At 41.1% G+C, this 22,074-nt stretch overlaps 1 protein-coding gene across 1 annotated transcript in view; it reads left to right on the top strand.

The window, feature by feature from the left end:
- LOC128754355 (alpha-1,6-mannosylglycoprotein 6-beta-N-acetylglucosaminyltransferase B-like) overlaps positions 1-22,074 on the top strand; it is a 99,558-nt gene that overhangs the window by 46,231 nt on the left and 31,253 nt on the right. Inside the window, exons 5-8 of the mRNA XM_053856908.1 lie at positions 1,724-1,800; positions 2,732-2,911; positions 3,589-3,753; positions 11,008-11,177. Of these exons, the coding sequence (XP_053712883.1) occupies positions 1,724-1,800; positions 2,732-2,911; positions 3,589-3,753; positions 11,008-11,177 (592 nt within the window). The remainder of the gene's footprint in view (positions 1-1,723; positions 1,801-2,731; positions 2,912-3,588; positions 3,754-11,007; positions 11,178-22,074) is intronic.

The raw sequence follows: 22,074 nt of genomic DNA, 5'->3' as shown, positions 1-22,074 counted from the left end.
TTCCTCCTCCCAGGAACTATTCCTTGCCTCGGGATGAGTTTGAGTGAACTGAATAATATATGTGTTCAGTTAATCTGCAATATATATATCTGTAAAAAACAAATCAGTGTTTAACCATGAAAAAAACAGTGATGTCTTGTACTGACAAAAGACTTTTCTGCGAAGGACTGTGTGCATTAAAACTCACATTGACAGGTCAATGCTAAAGTAGAGGTTTCGGTTTGACATTAAACTGTGCAGCCTTCTTCTCTCGATTCTGTCTATCATGAACGGCAGCAGATTTCTCCATGTAAAAATATGCTCAGCTGCACAAACGTCCAATTGTGCAACAATGTCAATAGCAGCCATTCATTGTGCATTACTAAAATACACACACTTCTTATTCTGCATGTATTTCTCCTCTCTCCGGAAGGTAATTTTCCATCGAGTTCCATGAGAACAAATGAGCATAATTTTCCTTTTGTTTCCCCTCAGCCTCCGCGGGGACGATAGTGCATTCCTGAATGAAAACATGGCCTCTTTCTTTAATCACAAATGGATTGAAACATTGCCGGAAGAGTCCATTATCATTTGGTTCCGTGGCAGTGTATTTATCTCATGGTCAGACACGTGTCTTATGAATGGGAGCGATGGACAATAGTGCACTGAGATTGAAGCACAAAAAAGAGCCACTTTTATCTGTCTCAGTTGAACATATTTGCAATTATTGTCGGGGTAATTATGACTGTAGACAGGCTGCATCGCAGCGTGTTTGCGTTTGAGAGTGGGTTCAGTCAGTGGAGTGGAGCCCAGGGGAAGACTTGTGTAGAGAAATGTCTCCTTTTCATTAGGAAAATGGAAACAGACGCTATCTGGATTGAAGGCAAATTTGTTTTCCCGGAAAGGAGGACAGAGTGACGAGAGAGGGTTCGTGTATGAGCAAACAAAAAGAATTATTCAAACTCACCTCTCTCTCTGTCACTTCGTCTTCCCCACATCAGTGGAGGAGACTGTTGGCGAAGTCAGTGGCACGATAAATGCGTTCTCTCCGCCGAGACATGTGGGTGCGTTGCATCCCTTCGAAAGAGGTTCAACTATTCAATGAAATAATAATTGAATGACTAATATTTTGACTTCAGGATTTGTTTAGAAAGTATTATTCCGGCTTATATATATTTCAAATGAATTGCTTGGTATTAGGTTGGTTGCACACTTGCTGCCTGCACAACTGCTCCTCTCCTCTCACCATCCTCTTCCTCTTCTATTCATGAGTTCAACAGACCTTTTCTGACATGACATCTGTCTTCACTGTTGGTTACAATTGGCGTTGTCCCGACTGCCAGCAAAACCCTGGAACTGCTTTTGGATTTGTCTTTACAATACATTTGTCACTGTTTTTTTTGTCTCCGCCACTGTCACAGGTATGAGTAATATCCGTTCAGATTCTGAAGCCACTTTATTTCACCAGTCGTTCCTTTCAGTTGCAATCACAGCTTGTCATCACGGAGACAACCAGAATTGGAGATGAGCCTCCATCCCAGTGAAATGATTGTGTTCATGTATTTTTTATGAATTGGCACTGTAAATATAGAATCACCTTTTCTCTAAACATTCAAAAATGTATCAGGCAATCTGACTGGGTGACGTGCGGGAATAAACGGGATGAATAAGAGATGCTTGAGTTTGACATGTGTGCTTGTTTGTGCTCATAAATATACCATGCGAATAAATGTTGAAATCTCAGCTTCCAGAGACGGATCGTCCAGTCAGTGTGAGATCCCAAGAGATCCTCGCTTTCCAGAGTGTCCTGGAAAAGTCGATGTAAGTTTTGCTTTGATTGTTATTAATCGTTCAGTCTCACATGCTTGTTTGTCATTTTTTTTCAGTATTCAAATCTCACATGCTAATGGAGTTATTTGTATAAGTTGTATAAGTTTTCAAAATGGCCGCCTCGCTCATAACACTACAAAACACTACAAAAATAGCTGGTTTATCCACAATTAAAAGGACATCTGTGGCGACAAAGTTATATTGATTTTTGAGTCATTCGTCGTATTTGAGCGTTAAAGTTATAATTTAGTAAAACTAATTTGTCAATATGTGTTTGATACAGATCAGATAGTGAAGCGGTCACTTGTCTCACAAGAGTTTAGGCAGCAGTAGCGTGAATTGGGAAGAGAAACACATGAAAATGTTATGGAAATAATGGGAAGAAAAAAGATAATAACAAAGGCGCAGCCCAGGTGTGGGAATATTTTGGCTTCAAGCCTACTGAGTGATGTGAGCACAACAACTCGGACAAGCTAGTTTGTCGAATCTGTTCTCATGTTGTGACAACAAATAAGGCAACACATCGAACATGCATGCGCACCGAGCAGTTTAACTAAGTGCACGGTTATAAAGACTTTGAATGCATTTTTAAATTGCAGCCTATTATTATTATTATTATCATTAAAAATCTATATTTTCAGTTGTTCTAATGTTCTTTGGTAAAAATACAGATAATGAATGAAATGAAAAAAATGCATTACATCAATTACTTGTTGACAATAATATTCTTTATTATTATCAATAATTTGTGGGACTAGCACAATGTGTTATTGTGACTGGCTTACTCCTCAGCGGCAATCGTACTGTATTCAGTCCCATGATCCTTTGCGGGTCACTCAGGTTTTCCTGATGTCAGCTGTTTAGACATAATAGGGCTGTTTTAAAATAATAACCTCGTGTACATTATCTCCTCCCTCCCCAGTGGATGCGTGCACGCTGGACATCAGACCCTTGCTATGCATTCTACGGCGTGGACGGCTCCGACTGCTCATTTCTCATTTACCTGAGCGAAGTGGAGTGGTTCTGCCCTCCACTGATCTGGAGAAACCACAGCAGCACCCCCACTCAATTTGTTCATCAAACAAAAGCTCCCAAGCGACAGGTAGGTTAAACAATACACACTGCTCTGGTCTAATACAAAAATGAATAAAAGATGTCCCTTTCGCGTCGCTGCCTGCTCCTGCGTTCTCTCCTCCTTCAGGGAAGTCTGCAACATGGTCACTGACCTATAACGTTAATTACTCACTTCTCCACTTCCTTCAATATTTAATCACACTGCAGATAATGACATGGAGATTATACAGCTCTGTAACAGATAGTGAGTGAGTGAGTGAGTGGCACAGATTGGCTGCGGTCAGAGTGAAGACATTTAAAAGTGCATTTATCCTTTTCAACGGTGGAGGCAATTATGACAATGTTTTGTTGTTAGCCACTAAAACTCCCACTAAAAGGAGCGTGATGGGAAATTGATCTATTATGTCCATAAAAGCCTGTGATCACAGCAGCCGCATGAAATGTTGTTGGTCTTTAAGTTGTCCATCATTATCCAAAAGTCCTTAAAAGTGGTTAAAAGAAAGCAGGATCTCTCGATTATAGCCTGTCTGATGCCCAACATAAACCTGATGTTTAGGCTGGAGAAGGAAGGGGATAAACCATAATGAATCCACGACTCTAATCTAAAATGGTCCATAAAGGTGACGTTTGTTTAGCTCCATATTGGAAAACAATTGAGCTCAACATATCAACGTAACTTGAGCGTGTATTTAACTTTTCTTCCAGGCTGCTTTCCGAACAGACCTATCCATGCTCCTGGATCAGGTCGGCTCTGGTAAGGAGTCCCTCAGCTTCATGAAGCGAAGGATCCGCCGCCTCGCGCAGCAATGGGCCACGGCAGCAAACCGACTGGATACAAAGCTCCAGCAGAAATGGAGAGACCAGAAGAAGGTAGGATCATTGCGAGCTGCCTGTGCTGCCGACTCATTAGAGCAGACTTGTAGGTAGAGTTCCAGATCATTTCAATTTCACAGAGAAGGTGTTGAAAGAAGTTGGTTGTTTATCACCTTTACCTCGCGTATAATGATCCATTACTGCAAGATATTCGAGGATAACTATAAACACACACTTATTATAATGAATCTCTAGCTACCTGACTTTGAACATTTCTGTTGTCGCTGAACAGGGTGATGAGGTGAAGCAGCTTTAGCCCAGTGTTTGAGCTTGAAAGAAACACCTTTTTTTTATATTTTATGTCAGTGCATATATTTAAATGAATATAATGAGATGAATTTACTTGTTTCCCATTGTAGGCAGGTGGTTTTGTTTACTAATGTTATGCCAATAAAGAAAATAAAAATGCTCGGCCTCTTAAATAATACAGGGAATGACTTTTTCTGCTAAGTAAACAAAATGTATTTTTGAGTTAATACGATGCACATCTCCTTGATGTTGAAAACTGTGGCAAAGTGGAAACATTATTAACAATAAAAGGCGGATCTGCTTGTTAGAAAACATGTCTGCCTACACCCATCGCTCTGCCCTCCTTCCCTCCACTAAAATAAGTTAACAAGCGCAGAAATAGTCCTCCGTCATCATGATTGATGTTCTCTTTTGTTGTAGTGCACAGAGGGGATTTGCTTTCCTCTATCATGGTTCTGTTACTGTTTAAGCTGCCGTTCAATGCGCTGGTGCTATCTCAGCAGCAGATGTCCTGGTGTTTGTTGGCGTCACCCTCGGCTGTCAAAGCCTATTAATCACCCACTAATTAAAAGTGGAAGGGAATTTGTGTTTTTTCCGTGTTTGCTCATGTCTGGATATGTGTGAATATTTACGCCCACCTCCAACTATACTGTTCGACAGGCGTTTATCAAGTGCCATGCGTGGATCTGGCTGCTACAGAACCGTTCTCGGAGAGTTGGCCAAAAGAAAAAAAAAATCTTAAATACATCTGCTTTTATGGCAGCAGCCACTTGATGTTCCTGAAGGTTGAACTCTAAATGTTTTCAACCCACACAGGGAAGAATCTGTGTTGCTGCGAAGGTTGCAGCTTATCTTGATATGCTTAAAAAATGTTTTCAAAACAAACTTTTGTCTGCATTCAGTTGGCCCTGTTGTCAAGAGGAGTGCTGACTGCTTGTTGCCGTGACTGGGTTAAACAGCGAAGAGTGATGATGGAGTCTAGTCTGTTTTGAGGCAGAGGAAGTTGTGAGCAGCATCAGTGATGATTTGTCCATAGTTCTTGAGGAAGAACAGTAGGTTTCTGCTTAAGAACGACTACAGCCCGATTTATAGTTTTGAAAGCAATGGCTCACTTGTCAGAGGATCAAAGGCACCAAAACAGTGGCAATATGTATAACATTTAGATATCAGGGTTTCCGCCAGATTTTATTTGAACCACCACCAAAAGACAGGGTAGAAAGACGGGGAAGCAGATGGGGGACATCTGTTGAACTGCTGACAATAAAAAGACTAGTTTTTAATCATGAGAAGTAGATGATCTCTCTCTCCAACCTGCCGGTCCATCTCTTCATATGTCCAGCCTGATGTGCGATTTTAGTTCCACGAGCAGCTGACGTATTCCTGTCAATTAGTTAGCATGATGTTTCTTTTGTATTTTTTTTTCTGTTAAAAACTCTCAGAAATCATGTCCACTTCCCCCATGCATTTACCTGTTATGTGCTTGTTTCAATATTTGCACTTCATTTTAATATGTTTGATCACGTGAGATTTCATCTTTAAGAAGATATTCTGAAGCTGTGGTGGATGTTATTTAAGCCATTGCAGTTTATATGTAGTGCAAACTCTGTAAATACTGTATATAATTTTTATACAGTTTATAATTGATATCTGCATATAATTTTTTTTCATCCAGAAGTAGTTGTTAGAGCATGTATCTAAACACTCATTGTTTTTTGCAGATCGGATGTGCACATCGTTCATTCTCTGCCTATAACGTAAACAAATGTATTCACTCTTAACTTGGCAAGTTTTACCCATTTGCTTCTCGTATCGTGGATATCATCTTTGGCTGTGGGTTATGGAAGTCTGTTCGTTTGAGAGGAACTTTCAGTATTCATGTATAGTGGGCGACTCTGCAAAACTGTCAGCAGTGCACTGATCGCTGCAGAGTACCAAAGATGGAGTTGGTGGCTTCCTTTTCTCCGGAACTGCTTCACCAATTTTATTAAGGAGCCACATCTTTTAGGAAGAAGAACAGGCTTACACTTCTACTGGCACATTTGGAACCCACAGCCACCACATTGATACCACATAGATCAGCTGAAAGGGCGTTTCTTTGTGATGTCAAGCTGCGTCTCAGTGAATTACCTTTCACTTAGAAAAATGGTTTTACGCTATATGCCACCTTGGCAGAGGCCATTTGAGCCCTGTTTCTTCCTAGCATTCGATGCAGAATGCATTGAGTTGCTGTCATGTGGCTGGCTGATCAGAAATGTATGTTACCTACCAACTGAACAGGCCTACTTCATAACGTGGCCGCTCACTGCAATTCCCCAAAGTTAATGTAGTTTCACTTTAGCTGGGATTTTCTTGAACTTCTCAACTGTGCAAATCTATCAGGAATGATTATTAAAATGACGATAAGAAAGGTAGCTGAGGGGTGTAGTGTGTCACGGTGGTGCGCAGTGTTCCCAACACATACTGAATTGGTTGGAACTTTTGGTGGGTGAGGAAATTTGAATTTTTCTTCTCTGCTTCTGTCTGCGTTTTATGAAAATGTACCTCCAGTCCTAACTATTCACTGCTGGCAAAAACAGAGCACGTAGCCAGCAGAAAGTATCGCACTGGAATGGTATTATTCAGAACATTGGCTGCAGGTGCAGAGATGCGAAGGCTTACTGGTGTAGTGTTTGTCATCAAAAAGTGAACTCTTAATTAAAGTTTGGGTAAAATGAGGAAAAGTGTTTGGAGCTTTGATTGAAGTGCTGTTTGAGAAGATAAAATAATGAAGGATGCCAGACTTTGAAGGTTGCTCGCTGCAGCAGGGCGCCAGGTAAGCTGGTGGAAAATAGATTAAGAGTCACAGTAATTCTGCTGGGATCATAGACCAAACTAAGAGAAGGTGAAATTAAGGGTAGAGTGGAGATGGTTGACAGTGCCAGCTTGCGTCGCCACCTGTGGGCTCCCATCGCACAGCTGTGACCTTCATAAAAGCCGCCCCGCATGAGCGAGCAGGGTCACGCACATATGAGTCTCGGATAAGTCTCAGTTGTTGGAAATTCTGACAACAGGCTTTAATACTTGTCTTGCTTGCATGTTGCGGGCACATAAGAGGTGAAACGGATAGTCACGCTCGCCTGAGAAGTGAGTGAGGACCTCCGGAGGATGTGCACGTGCAGGGCACAAAAGCTCTCATGAGCAATTCATTATATATGTAGGATGATGGGAAAATGCAGCACCAGAGGAAGCTGTTGTCACATCATATATGAGGCATAAACATTGAGTTTTTAAAAGCAGGGATTTAGCCTGGGATTCAAGTAGCGTCTTAATCTACTGGAAGTAGCTGTTGACGTCCCAGATCCAGATCCCCAGCCCTGAGTGTGCTCTTGGCACTGTCCTGGCCGCTCTCCATGTCATGACTGGCAGTTTACACATTTGTCTTGGTCCTTCTAATGTCACGTGTTGAAGACTAAGCTCATGATTACGGTTTAATAATGAACACAGTTACACATGGGGTGTCTCTGCGCCTCAGTGAAGACATCATCCCTGTTGTCAGCGATTTGTAACTGTCTGTTCAGGGTGTCTGCTGTTGTGATCCTGCTGCTCCACCAGTCCCAAACAGAGAAGATGGCTGACCACAGACTCGCAGAAGAGCTGTCTCTGTACTGGAAGTCTTTCTTGTCATAATAATGGCACGCATTAGTGAAAGCCACTTTTTTTATCTCTGCATTTTAACTCACGTTTTACCATCTTGCTATCTAGATATTAAACTCTTCCGGTGATATAATGGTATAAGGCCCACAACATGATTTATTATGAGTGTCCCACCAATAGAGTGGCCCTCAAACTTAAGCCCCATAATGCACTGCAATAGTTAATAGTTATAGTTAATAATAGTTGTGTGTGAAGTTTTGTGTTTGACAATTATTTTTCAGTTTAATATTTATACATTTTAAATACATTTTTCACTCACATATATATTGGTATGTTATTTATTAAGCTTCTCTAGACCTTACAGGGTTTAACAGTCTTGTCTTTCCCAGCATTTGTCCGTCTGTCCTTTGGAAAATTGCTTCTATTTTAACAGTAAGGATCAGATTTCAATTATGTCTTCCGGATATATCGATGATGGGATATCGAAAAGATGGTGGTTCGAAGTGACAGCTGGATCCGGGATTTTTTCAAGGGTCTGTCACTTTTTATTACGTTCAATAAAATGAATAAAATAACTTCCATAATCTTGATAGCTTGAGGCTCGCCAACTCTGGAGCTCAGATCTTCACTTAAATGCAGCAGTGTTCCATGCTGCGACTCATAGGAGACCAACTGCCTTTCATCCATCACCGTTAAATGTAGAGCATAAACATTGAGGGAATATGACATTATGGGTGGCAGTGAGCGCCTTGGCATGTCATCTCAATTTTGGACGGCCCTTTATCCTCTTGTCCGTTACACAGGCATGTGTGCAATGCCTCCTACAAAGCACACTGCAAACACAAACCCACGAGGTTGAATAATTTGGAGCTGGCACAATGCTTCCGCACTTTTGCCATCTGCCACACAAACTGTAATTCGATTTCACTTATTAGAGCAGGCTCATTAATTCCAAGGATTTACATCTCAGTAGAGCTCCACAACAAGGCGAGTTTACACTTCTGTTTGTAGCAGCTATTTGTGTGCTTGTAGAATGTAATGTAAAATCCTGGGCAGCCTGGTTGACTTGACACACAAATCCCAAGTGACTCCACCGCTGCAGGATCAGGAAATCGATATTGCAGTAATTCCAGGGTCATAATTGCTGATAACCCACAGTACAAAGTCATCTGTTTATTTGTGTGTCTGTCCCTTGGCAAAATAACTAATGTTCTGAACATTTTATGGGTAGCAAAACAGATGAATAGATTCTGGCAGCGTTCTAGTGTTTTGAAGGATTCATCATACACTTGCATTTTTTCATACCGCTGCCGCTCAAAACCTGTTTTGGACAATGTTAAAAAAAAAAAAAACGAAACAAAGAAAATCTTAATTTCTAACACACAACATCCTTTTGTATCTAAAATGAATCAACCGCCATGTGATTGTAGTGAAAAAATATCTTGTTATTTATGCGCCAAATTTTAGGTTTGTGAGTTAAGATACTGGATACATGGGGTACTTGCTATTGGGCAAACATTATTGTTGGTTACACTGCACGCTGATCCCCGCGGCACCTGTTTTGGGTATGTGCCACTACTAGTTTGGGAATTTGGAAGTTGGTTGTTGTCCTGTGTTTACATAGCCACATGCACTGAGCACTTCCAGTGATGTATCCAGTTGATGTTACTGCATTCTATTTTACATTTTATAGCCTCATATGTTGCTCATCTGCTTTGAGCTACAGTGATTATTTCCCACGTGTACAAACTGTGTGGAATGTCAAACTAGTCAGTGGAACCTGATGGCTTTGTGTGACACAGGAATACAACTTATGGCAAACACCATATTAGTGATTGAATATTCACACATGGGTGGTGAATTTTACCACTTGGGTTCATTTAAGAATGTGGCAGTTCCCATATAAAGTGACTTTTCTAATGGAACGAAACCGACATGCCTCAGAAAATAAAATTGTTCGCATTTTTTGCATTATTAGCACGCATGGTTTTTAAAGAAAGAGGAAACCTTGTGTTCCCATTGAGGATATATATACAGTATGTTTGTTGTTTTGCTTGAGTTCAACTGAGAAAACACCAAGCCTCAGAAGTATTAAACCCAGTCACACACACGCACAAGCTGGTCATTATAAACTATGGCTTTTTGTTCTCCTACAGTGTGTCACGATTGCAGGCCACCTGAGGTAAAAGCATCAGACGTTTGGTGGGGAATGTAAAAGAACTTTAAGAGTTATCTAGACCTCTCACACATGAGACCAATTTACTGAGTATGTGTGAGGGAGTCAGAGCATCCTTAAAATACAAGGACAGGAGAGAATATCCTAATGGAAAGGACCCAGGTTCACCTCGAGGCAGGAATTGAACCTCGTGTATTCCACTAGCTTTTTTTCTTCATTCATTGTGTGCCAGTAAATTCTGCAGAGAAATAGTGAAGCAAATATGAGGTGTTTTTTTTTCTTCACCGCATCGCACTTTGGGATATTCAAGATCTTTGCTGATCAGCCCTCGAGAGTGCTGATGCCTGGGTGGTGAGTAAAGGATCCGAGCTTAGTGCAGCACATTTTTAAAACTTGGAGAAATGTTCAGCGATAAGGAGAACAGAATCAGGACACACACAAACCTGCACACAAGCAAAGATTTAAAGTGGGAGGGTAGCCATCAAGTCTGTGGCCTACTTGCTCGGTTGGCCTTAAGCTCATTATGCGTGTTTCAGTGAAAGTTGTGAGTCCCAATTTGCCCAAAAATCAGCGGGAGGTTACTGTGTTGGCTCATCAGGATTAGTCAGTTGAGCATCGCTTGGACATGGCTGTGTCTAATCCACTGTGAAAAGCAGGGTGTTGCGCCTTCCTGTGTGGAGTGTAATAATTATACAACAGCCATGTGAACGTGCCGGCGCTGTCTTACACACATTACTGCTGTATCTTAAGGGGACACAACCGAAATGATCCTTTACTTCGTGCAATAGTTAAAGCTCCAGAATTGGATCACGGTCTACTGTATGGACGGTGTATGAAATGAGGCTCACTCAATGGATTCCACTGAACCGTGGAGAGATTATTCTTCGGGGATTTCAGAGAATTACTTACAGTTTCAATAATTTCCTTTGGGAAGAGTTTGAAATTCTAATGCATCTAATCCTTATACTCATTAAAAGTTTGCAGGGCGGCAGCTTAACAACTTGATTCATTAAAAAATGTGCAATTGGTAGTATGTTGTTTAGATTAAGACAAATCTACATTCTAAGTTTTTTTTTTTTTCCGGCATATTGGATCAAGGTTTTCTAGATACTCAGGTTAAAGGCTTGTGCCCAGATGGGAAATACATCTAAATTGAATGTTACTCTTTAATGATGGCAACTGTCGTCTTTCAGATCCTGGTCCACGTGGGTTTCCTGACAGAAGAGTCCGGGGATGTTTTCAGCCCCAAAGTTCTGAAAGGAGGTCCGCTGGGCGAAATGGTGCAGTGGGCTGACATCCTTACTGCCCTCCACGTTTTGGGTCACAACCTCAAGATCTCCATGTCTGTAAAGGAGCTGCAAGGGTGAGTTGATCTCACACGAATATTGTCCCGAAATTGGCACGAAATTCACGCAAATGAGTCTTATCTCTTGCATTCACGCAATTTAAGTTAATATAGAAACACTCCACGATGTTGGCCGCAATATGGTGCTTTATTAAGTGACAGCAGCAACTTTCAGTGAGGCACGTTGACTTAGTCCCTAATACTGAATGTGTTCCTACAAGTCAGCAGCTCTGTGTTAGACACAGAAACAGACTGTGTTTTGCTCAACAAGGGCTTCAAATTTATACTTGCTCTGTGCATGAGCCATCCTGTCACCATCTACTTTGTCGAGATGATCGCATATTTTTAGGGGTCTAAGAAAATATGGATACACTACAACTATAGATTTTTTTGCTGAAATATTGCAGTACTTGATTGTGTGATATTGCCTTGAAATTTTAAGTTGTCCATGTCGATATTTAAGATGCTGGTACATTTGTGACGTGTGTTCTCTTTGTAAGCTAGTGTTAAGGGAGCGATTCATTCCTCTGTTGTACTTGAAATTTAACTTTAACTTGAACTGATATCGTACTGCATTATCTGATTTTCACCCTTAAAATTATGCTTCTTATTACAGTTTGCTGAATTTACAGTATCGCAATATATTTATTTACAGTTTATCGTATCACCGCTCCTGTATCAGGATGCGTATCATATGGCACGATACCTGCAAATTACACGGCCCTAGTCTATATGTGTAACTGTCGTGCTCCATTGGGGTCTGATATCAATTTGAAAGCCCCAGAAATGAGGTTAATATGGGACCTTATTGATGTCCAGGAGCTCATTTACAAGTTGATTTGTGGAGTGGCATCTCTTCTCATTTGGCACCCGCTATCATTCAATCTTCTAATGGAGCTGGTTAGCTTGTTTCTCCCTGTGTCTGTGGAGTTGATTTGTTTGTGAATCACCCACTGAAGTGTGTCTTTGTCAACACTTGCATCAGCACGCTCACACTTTTTTTTGCTGACGTTCATATCTGTGAGATGAGCTGACAGTCAGGCACATGCTCGCGCATGGATGCAGAAAACAAACAGTTCGCTTGGTATAAGTCTGAAAAAAAAATGGCTACAGCAAGTGAACCAGACTTGCAGCTGATTATAGATGGCTTATTCAAAAATGAAAAGGGGAGAAAGTGGAGAAATTAACGTGACCCACATCTTTGTTGAAATGGGTTTTATCTGTCTGTAGATCTGTTTGATCATGGCAGTGACAAGAGTAGGAGGTGCAGATCAATATCACCTGTCCGCAGGGAGAGTGAGCGGCACTCTGCGTCATGTGAACCTGCCGTATAAATAGAAGCAGTGTATTGACCCTGGGCAGCAAATACAACAAAGAAAAGCTTCGATGCTGAGGGATATTTGCAGGAACGTCATTCATCATGTGTGACGCGTTGTAAGTCAGAATGATGCCAAATTACCAAGTCATCATTATCCTTGGCCGTGTGCTTGAGAGGGTTTTATGATGTACCACACACAGTGAGTTTTTCTTGGGGAAAATGTGTCCAGTTTTATCCCTCCAGAATATTTTGAGGTTCAGTAACGTCACACTTTGTGTCTGTTTTCCATGGGAGCCATGAAAACTAAGTTCTAGATATTGTTGATTTTGCAATGTCAATATCTTGAATGTTCATATCTCGATGTAGACATGACAACAAGATATCATTCTGCTCTATTGGCTAGTCACAATGCTCCTCCCAGATCCCAGTTCCTCAGTGATATTACATGTTAAGATGCTTAAATTCACATTTAGCCAAAAACATTAATATGTAAACACACTTGGTGATTTGTCTCTGAGTGAAGTCCGGTCCAAACACAACTGAAACATTATTGTATCTTTTGTTAGCATTAAGATTCCCTTTGTATTGTCTTTAAACAGTCCATGCAAATATATCCACAGTTAGGGTGTTTAAAAAATGCTATATTGGAACAGAGGGTTTTTGTGTGCGTATGAAAGAGTCTGCAAATTTATCAGCGCTGTTTGCACAAACTGCATTCCAAGTCACATGAGCTGCATGAGCGCAAGACCAGAGTCAGTGCGTTCTATTTTGAACGCGAGGAGGCTTGAATCAGTGATGGCTGCAGCAGAGAAGATGGATGTCTCTCACCTCTCTGCAACTGGTGCCTTCAACTCTCACAATAGCAAATCGACGTGGGGAAGGGTCACTCGTGCTGACAAGGCTGAGGAGGAAATAGATCAGCTTCCCGACAGCAGGCGGAGTTCAGCGGATAACAAGCGCCTTCATGATCGTCACGCAGTTCATAAAAGCTTGTAGCTTTTCATTAACATTCATTAAATATGCATGACACACACTATATGCTGCACATTATCTCATATGAAACTAACCGGTATCACACCTACATGCTCATGCTCTAGTTAACTTCCTCCCAGTGATATTATGAATATGACAGACAATGTCACATCACTCCAGTTTTCACTTTACACAGCTGTTTTCTTTATATTTTAGTTTCTAGAGATATGTAGAACACGCTCCTGCATGGGGACATGGTTGGCATTGTCAGCCTCTTGTAAACACTCTTGGGTACTTCAAGGCAAGAGGCTCGATGGTCCTTCAACTCTGAAAACTGGCTTCATACGACAATAGAAGCGTGTTATAAAAGGATTATTGTGTATTAAAGGTTTGGCAGCAGCGCCCAACAGGCTTTCAAAGAAAACAGGGAATTAGGGTGAGACGCACTCATATTGTACACTGTGGTGTTTGTGCGAGCATCTCAAGGAGAGTCAGTAAGGTCATGTGTTTTAAGAAGATAGTGTTTTCTTTTAACATTGGCTGTATGTGAAAGCCAGGCAGCAGGGATGCCGGTTAAAACCTCACTCATCCTTCCTGGCATGGAATCGGTCGATCTTTGAAATGAACGCTCAAAACTTCACATGCTGATAAACTTTTTTTTTTTTGCTCAGGTCTTGCCGATATACTTGCTAAAGTCTTCCTTTCGTTTAAATCTCCGAGGCGCCTTTATCTTATCAGACTTCTTCTCTTACTTTCTCCCAGTCTGCTTTGGCTCATCCTCTTAGTTTTAAGAAACCGGCATCATCCCTGCTGAGGAGGTTTTCGTGACCCGTGGATTGTGAGGTTTGAGGTTAAGCAGGCTAATTTGAATAAACAAGGCTGCAGTGAAAAAGATGTTGGATTAGATATCACTTGATAGCAGGTGATAAACATCCTACATTCATCTGTCTTATCTAAATAAGAATCCCTCGATTCATTTTGCTTACAATGTTCTCTGGCGCCAGATAAACTCTGCTGGCCCTACAGATGGAAATAAACATCACATTCAAACACAAATTTTATCTGTTTAAGTCAGAGAGAACTGTCTTGCTGAAGGAGTTCTCCAGAATACGTGTCTGTGTTTGCTATTACAGCTATTTGCCGTCGTCGACCTAAATCCTGTGCCTTGGCATAGAATTGGCCCCTCTAATCCAAGAGATTAAAACTAGTCACATTGCATAATGCACTTTTCAAAAGATGTGGCCTCAATGTTTATAAATGGAGAACGTCTTTTAGTGTGACTTATGGCCCTCATGTTATAGCTCTGTATTTTATCCTAAGAGACTAAGATATTTTTCGAATGACCAAGCCCTGGATTATATCTTCAGGTTGTTTTGTGAACATGGTGCAAGGCGTTATAGACAAAAGGCCAAACGTGACTGGAGGCATGAGCTGATGAGAAGAGGAGTGGCTGTCAGAATACTTGCGTGTGGATGAGAATGAGGCGGGAGGAGTGAAGAGGCAGGGAGTTTAGTGAGGGAAACAGTATTTGGGATCAGTCATACAGAGTAGTAGACAGCGATTGAGAGCGGTGAAGAGGCGATTGATAGCAGGGTGGACTGTCGTGAGAATTCATCGTACGGATGCTCCGATCAGGATTTTTGCCAATCACCATCGATCGCCGGTATCAACCACATGGATTGACAATGAATTTATTATCAAAATGATGAGACCTTCTGTGTAGATGATGTGAATAAATGAACCATTAAATCATTTAAATTCAAACACATTGTCGTATACCTCTTCAAGGAGGCAAACATTAGAAAAACCTTGCAGAATCCAGAAACTATTCTGTCAAAAGCACAACTGAAAAACATTTAATTCAATGCAAGATGTCGCAGTTTGGTGAATCTCTAGGGACTTTACTATGTCTGTGAAATATTCAGGTGGCTAATAAATGTTGCTCCCGACCCAAAAGGGCGACGGATCCAGTCGTTTCCGGTATCTGCTGAGCAACAAGCGGTCTCACTTTCACGAACCCTGAAAACTCTCGGTGCTCCATGAAGTGCTAGTGTTTTAAATGGCGTGTTTATTTTTGTAACGCTCTTCCTTGCACAGCATGTTCCCATGCATGTGCTGCAGGATGGAAACTTTAAATGACAAATTGCAAGACCCTCCGCAGCAGACATGCTGCTGTCGAGTGAGCAGCGAGTAGGGAGGAGCGGACGCATCACAACCAGTGGGGCTTCATCAGAGCGCCGGCTGTCACCGATCATGCTGAAATCGGCCGATCATCATCCATGACCGATTGATCAGAGGATCCCTAATTCTTAGTCTTGTTGACTACACAGGCACCAAGCCACCAATCAAATACAATATCACTTGATAGTTGACACCACTGGACTCGGATGCAGTATACGTGATACACAGGTATATGCTATATAATTACTAGCAAAGGTTGGTAAAAATGGTAAAAAAAAAATTTCGCAGAGAATACGAAAAACGGCGGGAATTGCAATCTAATGTAAATAAACAATGATAATATAATAGTACATGCATTGGCAGTGCTTAGTCCTATGCAAACGACACGTGGCAGCCTCCACTCTGACTTGGTCGGGAAACTGCAGCGATGTTTGGGGTGAGCTCAAGAAAAAGCAACAGCAGGAGGAGTTTCAAATGCTTAGCCTTTTACCGGGAGTGAAGTAAGTTTGTATATCAGAGTCTGTTGTGATGAACTTAGGAGATAAAGTTGACCCTTTGGTAGCTACCATCGCAACAGACAGCTTTGCAGCATTTAATCAAGCCAAGCTGCAAACATGAAGCCTCATGTTGCTACTACTTGAGGGGGGTCGTAGTTTTGTAGTCAGAGCGTAACGGAGACCCGCAGAGCGAATTTGACTGACTCACTTTCTAAAGGGGAATTGTCACACTCTTATGATGATCATCACACAGAGACATAGGAAGTGAGACTGAGTCTGTTTGCCGTGACAGTTCCACAAGCAGCACATACAGTACTAGTGCTTCACCATGTCCAGGTGCTTGGTTGTGGCTCAGTCAAAACTGTGACGGAAGCAGCAGGACTGTGGAAATAAAGGAGGAAATAGTGGCAAATGCGGTACAAGCTGTGGGAGAAAATGCTCCAGCGGTTTCCCCGGTGAATCAGATAAAGCTATGTAAAAGTTATGTAGTTCAGTATGGCCGCTGCCTGGTGACATTGTAATATACACATTAAGATGAGTGAATTTACTTCCATCCCAAACTAAGGGTCACCCTGAATATTCTTCTGTCTTACAGTCTGCCTTTATCTTCAACGGTTTTCAAGCTACAGCCTTTTGAAATACTGATATGAAAGTGGGATATCTTCTTGAAGAAACACTGGCACCCAAAGGCTTAAAGAGGTCAGATGGTTTAGAATCATGGAGGGAACATGTTGGGCGAGAAATACTAGAGATGGCGGCACCAGGTAGAGGATAACAAACAGTTCATGGATGAGAAACATGAAGCAGACTGGTATGACTCACGGGGATGATCAAGGCAAAGGCAAGTAAAGTCTTACTTGCTAAACATAACAGACTCTGATAAACTTTCAAACTTTCATATTACAATTCTAAAACTGAGGCGCTGTGCTTCAGTCGTGGATCAATTTCTCTGCTGGGTTTTGTATATGCAGCTTGATGCTCGCTCGTTGAGAAAAGGACTGTTCAATTGAGGTTTGAAGAAATAATTATGCCGATTGATTTGTCTCTACACACGCAAAAATAAGTGTTTCTCTTTTATTCCCTTGGTAGTGAGACTTGGCAATCAATGTTCTTCTGTATCCACGTGCAAAGTTCCCTTCTGCATAACAATCTGCAGGGTGTTACAGTAGTTTCTTGCTTTACAATGATGGAAATGTGAATGCCGCATGATGGTGTTCATTTTAAGAGGTAGACTGCAATAGACTTGAAGATCCAAAAGGCAGTCCAGGAGTTACCTTTGAGATATATTATTATAGGGAAAATTCTAATGTCAAAACGTGATCCGCTGGCTACAATTGTGCAGTAGTGATAATCTGTCACATCAATTTCATAAATGAATCTTCAGTCTTTTCAGGAATTATGTAGAGCCAGGAAAGAGCAACTTTCATCTTCCATCTTGTTTTAACTCCATCAGATAAATGTTGCTTATCGCCAGGTTGACTCCAGGTTCTTGGCTCACAGTTTTACAACGCACATCTGTCATCAGAAGCCACCACAAAGCCGCTTCAAACAGCTAGAAATCCAATTAACGGTCGATAAATCTTTTTCTATTATTTCTGTATCTTGTTTAGATTTTGTTTTTTATTTATTTGTGTCTTTTCTTCAGTGTTTTTAAAGCAATTATTTTTTATCTTTAATCGTAATTATTTTTTTGAAAACTGCTCGGCTGCTTTATCAAAATATTCTTTTGTTTTGCAAAACTCTGCAGTGGCAAAGGCCTATTACAGCCCCACCCCCAAGAAGTGAGCTGTTCCATAATCACTGAAATTCACAGCAGCAGTTTTTCTCTCCATCGACTTGTCACCCTGCGCCTCCATGACTCCCCTTACTTCACAGCATATGTAATTATTTTTAAACTGCCAGTGAAGCAGCTGACACTTATAAAAAAAACTTCATTGTGAAAGAGCCTATTAAAATGTGCAAAGTTTAAATGAGTGGGTACGTTTGTCCTCCTCACTTGGAAGAACGTGCTGAGGTGAGTGAAACATCCACAAAGAGATCTATCTCCACGTGGCTTCGCCTTTTAGGGAGTCTGGAGTTCCTTCTTTTTTGTCATTTGTGTCAGCTTCTTTCTTTGTTTCGTATTAAGAATAGAAACGCAAATCCTGCATTTCATCTCAAGAGGAACAAGAAATGGGCAAACTCCTGTCCTGGTCTTGAATCTGATCTGGTGTCCGCTTACCTTTCTTTCTTGTCTCGCTTGTTTGCTCGGAGCCCTCCAGCGTTTCTCTCCATCTCTCTCTGTGTTGCTGCACTTGTTTCCTCCGAGCTCAAATCAATGCGCTTGTTAACAACTTTCCGCATTTTGCCGGCTTTACATCACCCCTCGTCCTGCCTCTCTACCTCGGCGATGACATGCACAGGGTTGAGCACCAAGTTTGGAAAGAGCCTCCCTTGTCTGTCCTTACATTTTGAGAAGGAAGGGGGCGACTGCGACCTTGATCTGACTCTAGTATTGCTCTGATATCTTGCTCTTTATTACACACATGGACCTGAGGATTAGATGGAGCATTTGAGCATATGATGCTATATTTATTGACGTGATGTGGATTGGGAGTTCCTGTCTGCTTTTTGTTGGTGATTTTGTTCTCACCAGCAGATATGTTCTGGCATCTCTATGTGGCTGGAACGATTGAGTCACCTTGTCTTCTGGGTTCTCAGATAATAGACTTGGTAATTCTGATATTTTGCTCCTATTTCTAAAAAAAAATATTAACCTCACTTGAGTTTTGTGCAGCCCCCAGATAACACACACAATTACTTTATATTTCATAAAAAAAAAAAAAAATTCTAAAAGCGGAAATTTGATGTTTGAGAAACCTTACCTGAAGACGGCTCTGAGTCTGATCCTGCCTGAAGGTCTATGTCTTCTGCATCTGAGTCAGAAGGGTTTGACTTTGCCAGAAGAACTTGAAGAGCCTGCTCAGTGGTGAATCTTCTCTGCATCTTTGGAGAGTTCTCACTTACATTTCACACCTTGCATTGTACTGCCAGCGTGTGGCTGCCTGGCATTAGTGGCACATTAGAATAACAGCCACCGCATTCCAGGGCAGGGGATCAAATGATCCCTCTTCAGTTCTTTAAGGAGTACCCAAAAACTTGCTGGTGTTTAACTGTCCACAGGATCACAGCTAGTGAGGAGTCGCTGTGAGACAGCTGTACACAGTGGTCGTGCTGAATAGTCAACTAGTTTAACTGGGTCCAGAATCAGTGCATCAGAACGATGGTTCACTGCTGGCAGCGTCAAGCAGCCGTCAGAATAGCTGAGAGCTGTGGCCATCCTCCGGATTTAAGTCTTTTATCACCTTAATTTAATCAACAGGTTTGAGTTTAGTTCAGTTAAGTTAACCCTCCCTCATTTATTTATTTGTTTATTTATTTATTACTGGTGTTGCTGTCTATGGTCCATGCAGACATTTTCTCCCCTATCATCTTAAAAAAATGCCTGTATGATCTTAAACATTTTTACTTTTATCTTAATCTTTGCACGTCCTATATTTTAATCTTTTTTTTTTTCTACATTTCAACACCTTTGTGTGTTTTTAAGCATCTTTTTCGGCTAGACTTTTTCAGGTTTATTTTTTCTGTCACATTTTGGATCTGTTCTCTATGCAACTTAAAGGGATATTTTATCAACAGTGGCCAAGAATGTCATTTTAGCATGCTGTTGAACTTTTTCAGTGCCTCTCTTATTCTAAATATGTTGGTTATGTTGGGTTGTTTGCAGGAGACAAACGTCTGCATGAGGAAAGCGTTATTGCATCTTCCTTTAAATTACACTCAGAACATTTACAAAATGTGTATTTAATTCACCATTAACATGAGTTAACTCTGCTTTAGTGTGATTTATTCAGATAGAATTTTTGTAATCTATTGACAGCCCTATTTCAATTTGGAATTTTGCTCCAATCATCAGACATGTTTACAAAGTCAGATCTTACTGGGATTATTAGCTTTTCTGTGCCGTCCTGTGACCTGTACCTCTATTGTTGTCAACCACCCGAAGTTGACTAAGTGCTCAGCCCTTTAGAAACTTTGAGAACATTTTTCCACTTGAAAGAAACTCAACTGTAATTGATAATTGGACACTGCATCCTGCCTTCAACCACACATGGCTACATCAAATTCCAGCCACAGTAAACACCCAGACACACAATGCTTTAGAGCAACTAAGACATCAATATTTGAAATGCAGCTTTGTCCCTAAGTGCATTGTCTTTTAAAGGTAGGATATAGATCCAGGCTTCTGCGGCGTACCTCGTGAGGCTTCTGCAAAAGCAGGGTTTTTTTTATGAGCATTGAACCTAAACATCATTGCAGACGTGGAACACTGCACCAGAACAGCACAACTAATACTGATATTGGACCTAGCAGAATGTATGGTATCAGTGTGTGTACAATGTCGAACAGTGATATTTCACTTTTGTTACCTGAAAATAAGTGGCTCCTCAGTCCAGAGCAGTTTCAGAGTTGTTTTGCCAACAGTTCAAGTCGCCTTCTCTTTAGAGGTAATGGGTAACATAATAGATGGTTTTGTCTGTAAAGCATTAACACCAAATGGCTCAACTATCGGCAAAAGAAAGATTATAATGTGTGGCTGATATGAATTTTATACTTCTGTTTGCGAGCTTTATTGCACCTTTAATTAGAGTACCTTCCCGTATGCGACAGTGAATTTCACCCCTGGCTTCCTTTTTTCAGTCTCTCAGCATGGCAGAAAATAATAGATCCATGTTAAATTCTCCACTGTGGTGTCACCATTCTAGGATGTGATTGGAAACAGCCTCTAAACCAGCAATCTAAAAGCTGATTATCCCGTCAATGAAATGCAGAATGATAATTGTTGCTGCCAGGGCTTCTCCACTGCTGACACAATGCCATGCCATTAGGGCTCCCTCTGCGAGGATAGAAAGTATATGAACCGCATAATGCTTCTTAATTGGTTCTCAGTTCAATGGCCCATAACTTGCCACTGATATCTTATTATGCAGCACCTGCAGGCCATGCACTTCGTCATCGGTTTCCAGTGTTTGGAGTCATGTTTTCCAAGAGGAACCGGTTGTGCTTCACAAAGTAGCTCAGAAGATCTTGCACCACAGGACACTATCCTGCAACCCTGTCCAGCAACCGCTTATTCCAGGGGTCTGTTCACATGCTGACATGCTGATCATTTCCATTTCTTTATGTGCATTTTAACATGATTTTTGTGTTCATTAAAAGGTGCCTCAATATAAAACTTGGAAGTAACAAAAATAGTAACAAATAAGTATGCGCTGACAAAACATTAGCTATCTAAGAGTAAAACAGAGAAAAGGGGAATGTTGGCATGAAAACAAAAAGTTTTTTGCCAAAGCAATGAGTAGAATTGAGGCTTGGCTGAGCTGGTAGTTGACAGCTTATTGATGAAAAGGCACCATGGTAGTAGTAGTAGTCTAAAGTGATGGGCTGGTGAAGCTTCATGAAACAGTGTCCTTGTTTTCGTACCTCATAAGGCGTCGCTACCTATGTTGCATCAAGGTGAGTTTTCATTGAAATAGATGTTCGAAGTTAAATAATTTCAAACTTGAGAGTGCCATCTAGTGGGCTGTTTCATGACACCTTATTAGCCCAACACACGCGCTGGGGAAAAGTACAAAAATCTAAACACTAACAAAAAATGGATGAAAAAAGGGTTTTCTGTAAAGTGCTGGAAACTGGAACCAAGACCTTCACATTACAACATAAATAGAAGGTGAAGCATGAGGCGACAGCGATGTAACACAGCAAAATAAAAGCAGAACTTGACCTTATTATTTGAATTTCAGTATGTTATCCTTGTAATGTTGTTCTTTTCCTGAGTTACATGTTTTTCTCTTTAGCACTTCTTTCTTTGCTTGTGCTGCTTCTTTTAAAAAACTCCCACTTAAAA

The sequence above is a fragment of the Synchiropus splendidus genome, chromosome 2 (assembly GCF_027744825.2).
Source record: "Synchiropus splendidus isolate RoL2022-P1 chromosome 2, RoL_Sspl_1.0, whole genome shotgun sequence".
NCBI classification, from domain to species: Eukaryota; Metazoa; Chordata; class Actinopteri; order Syngnathiformes; family Callionymidae; genus Synchiropus; species Synchiropus splendidus.
The sequence above is the reverse complement of the archived record's forward strand: the minus strand, read 5'-3'. Positions and strand labels throughout refer to the sequence as shown.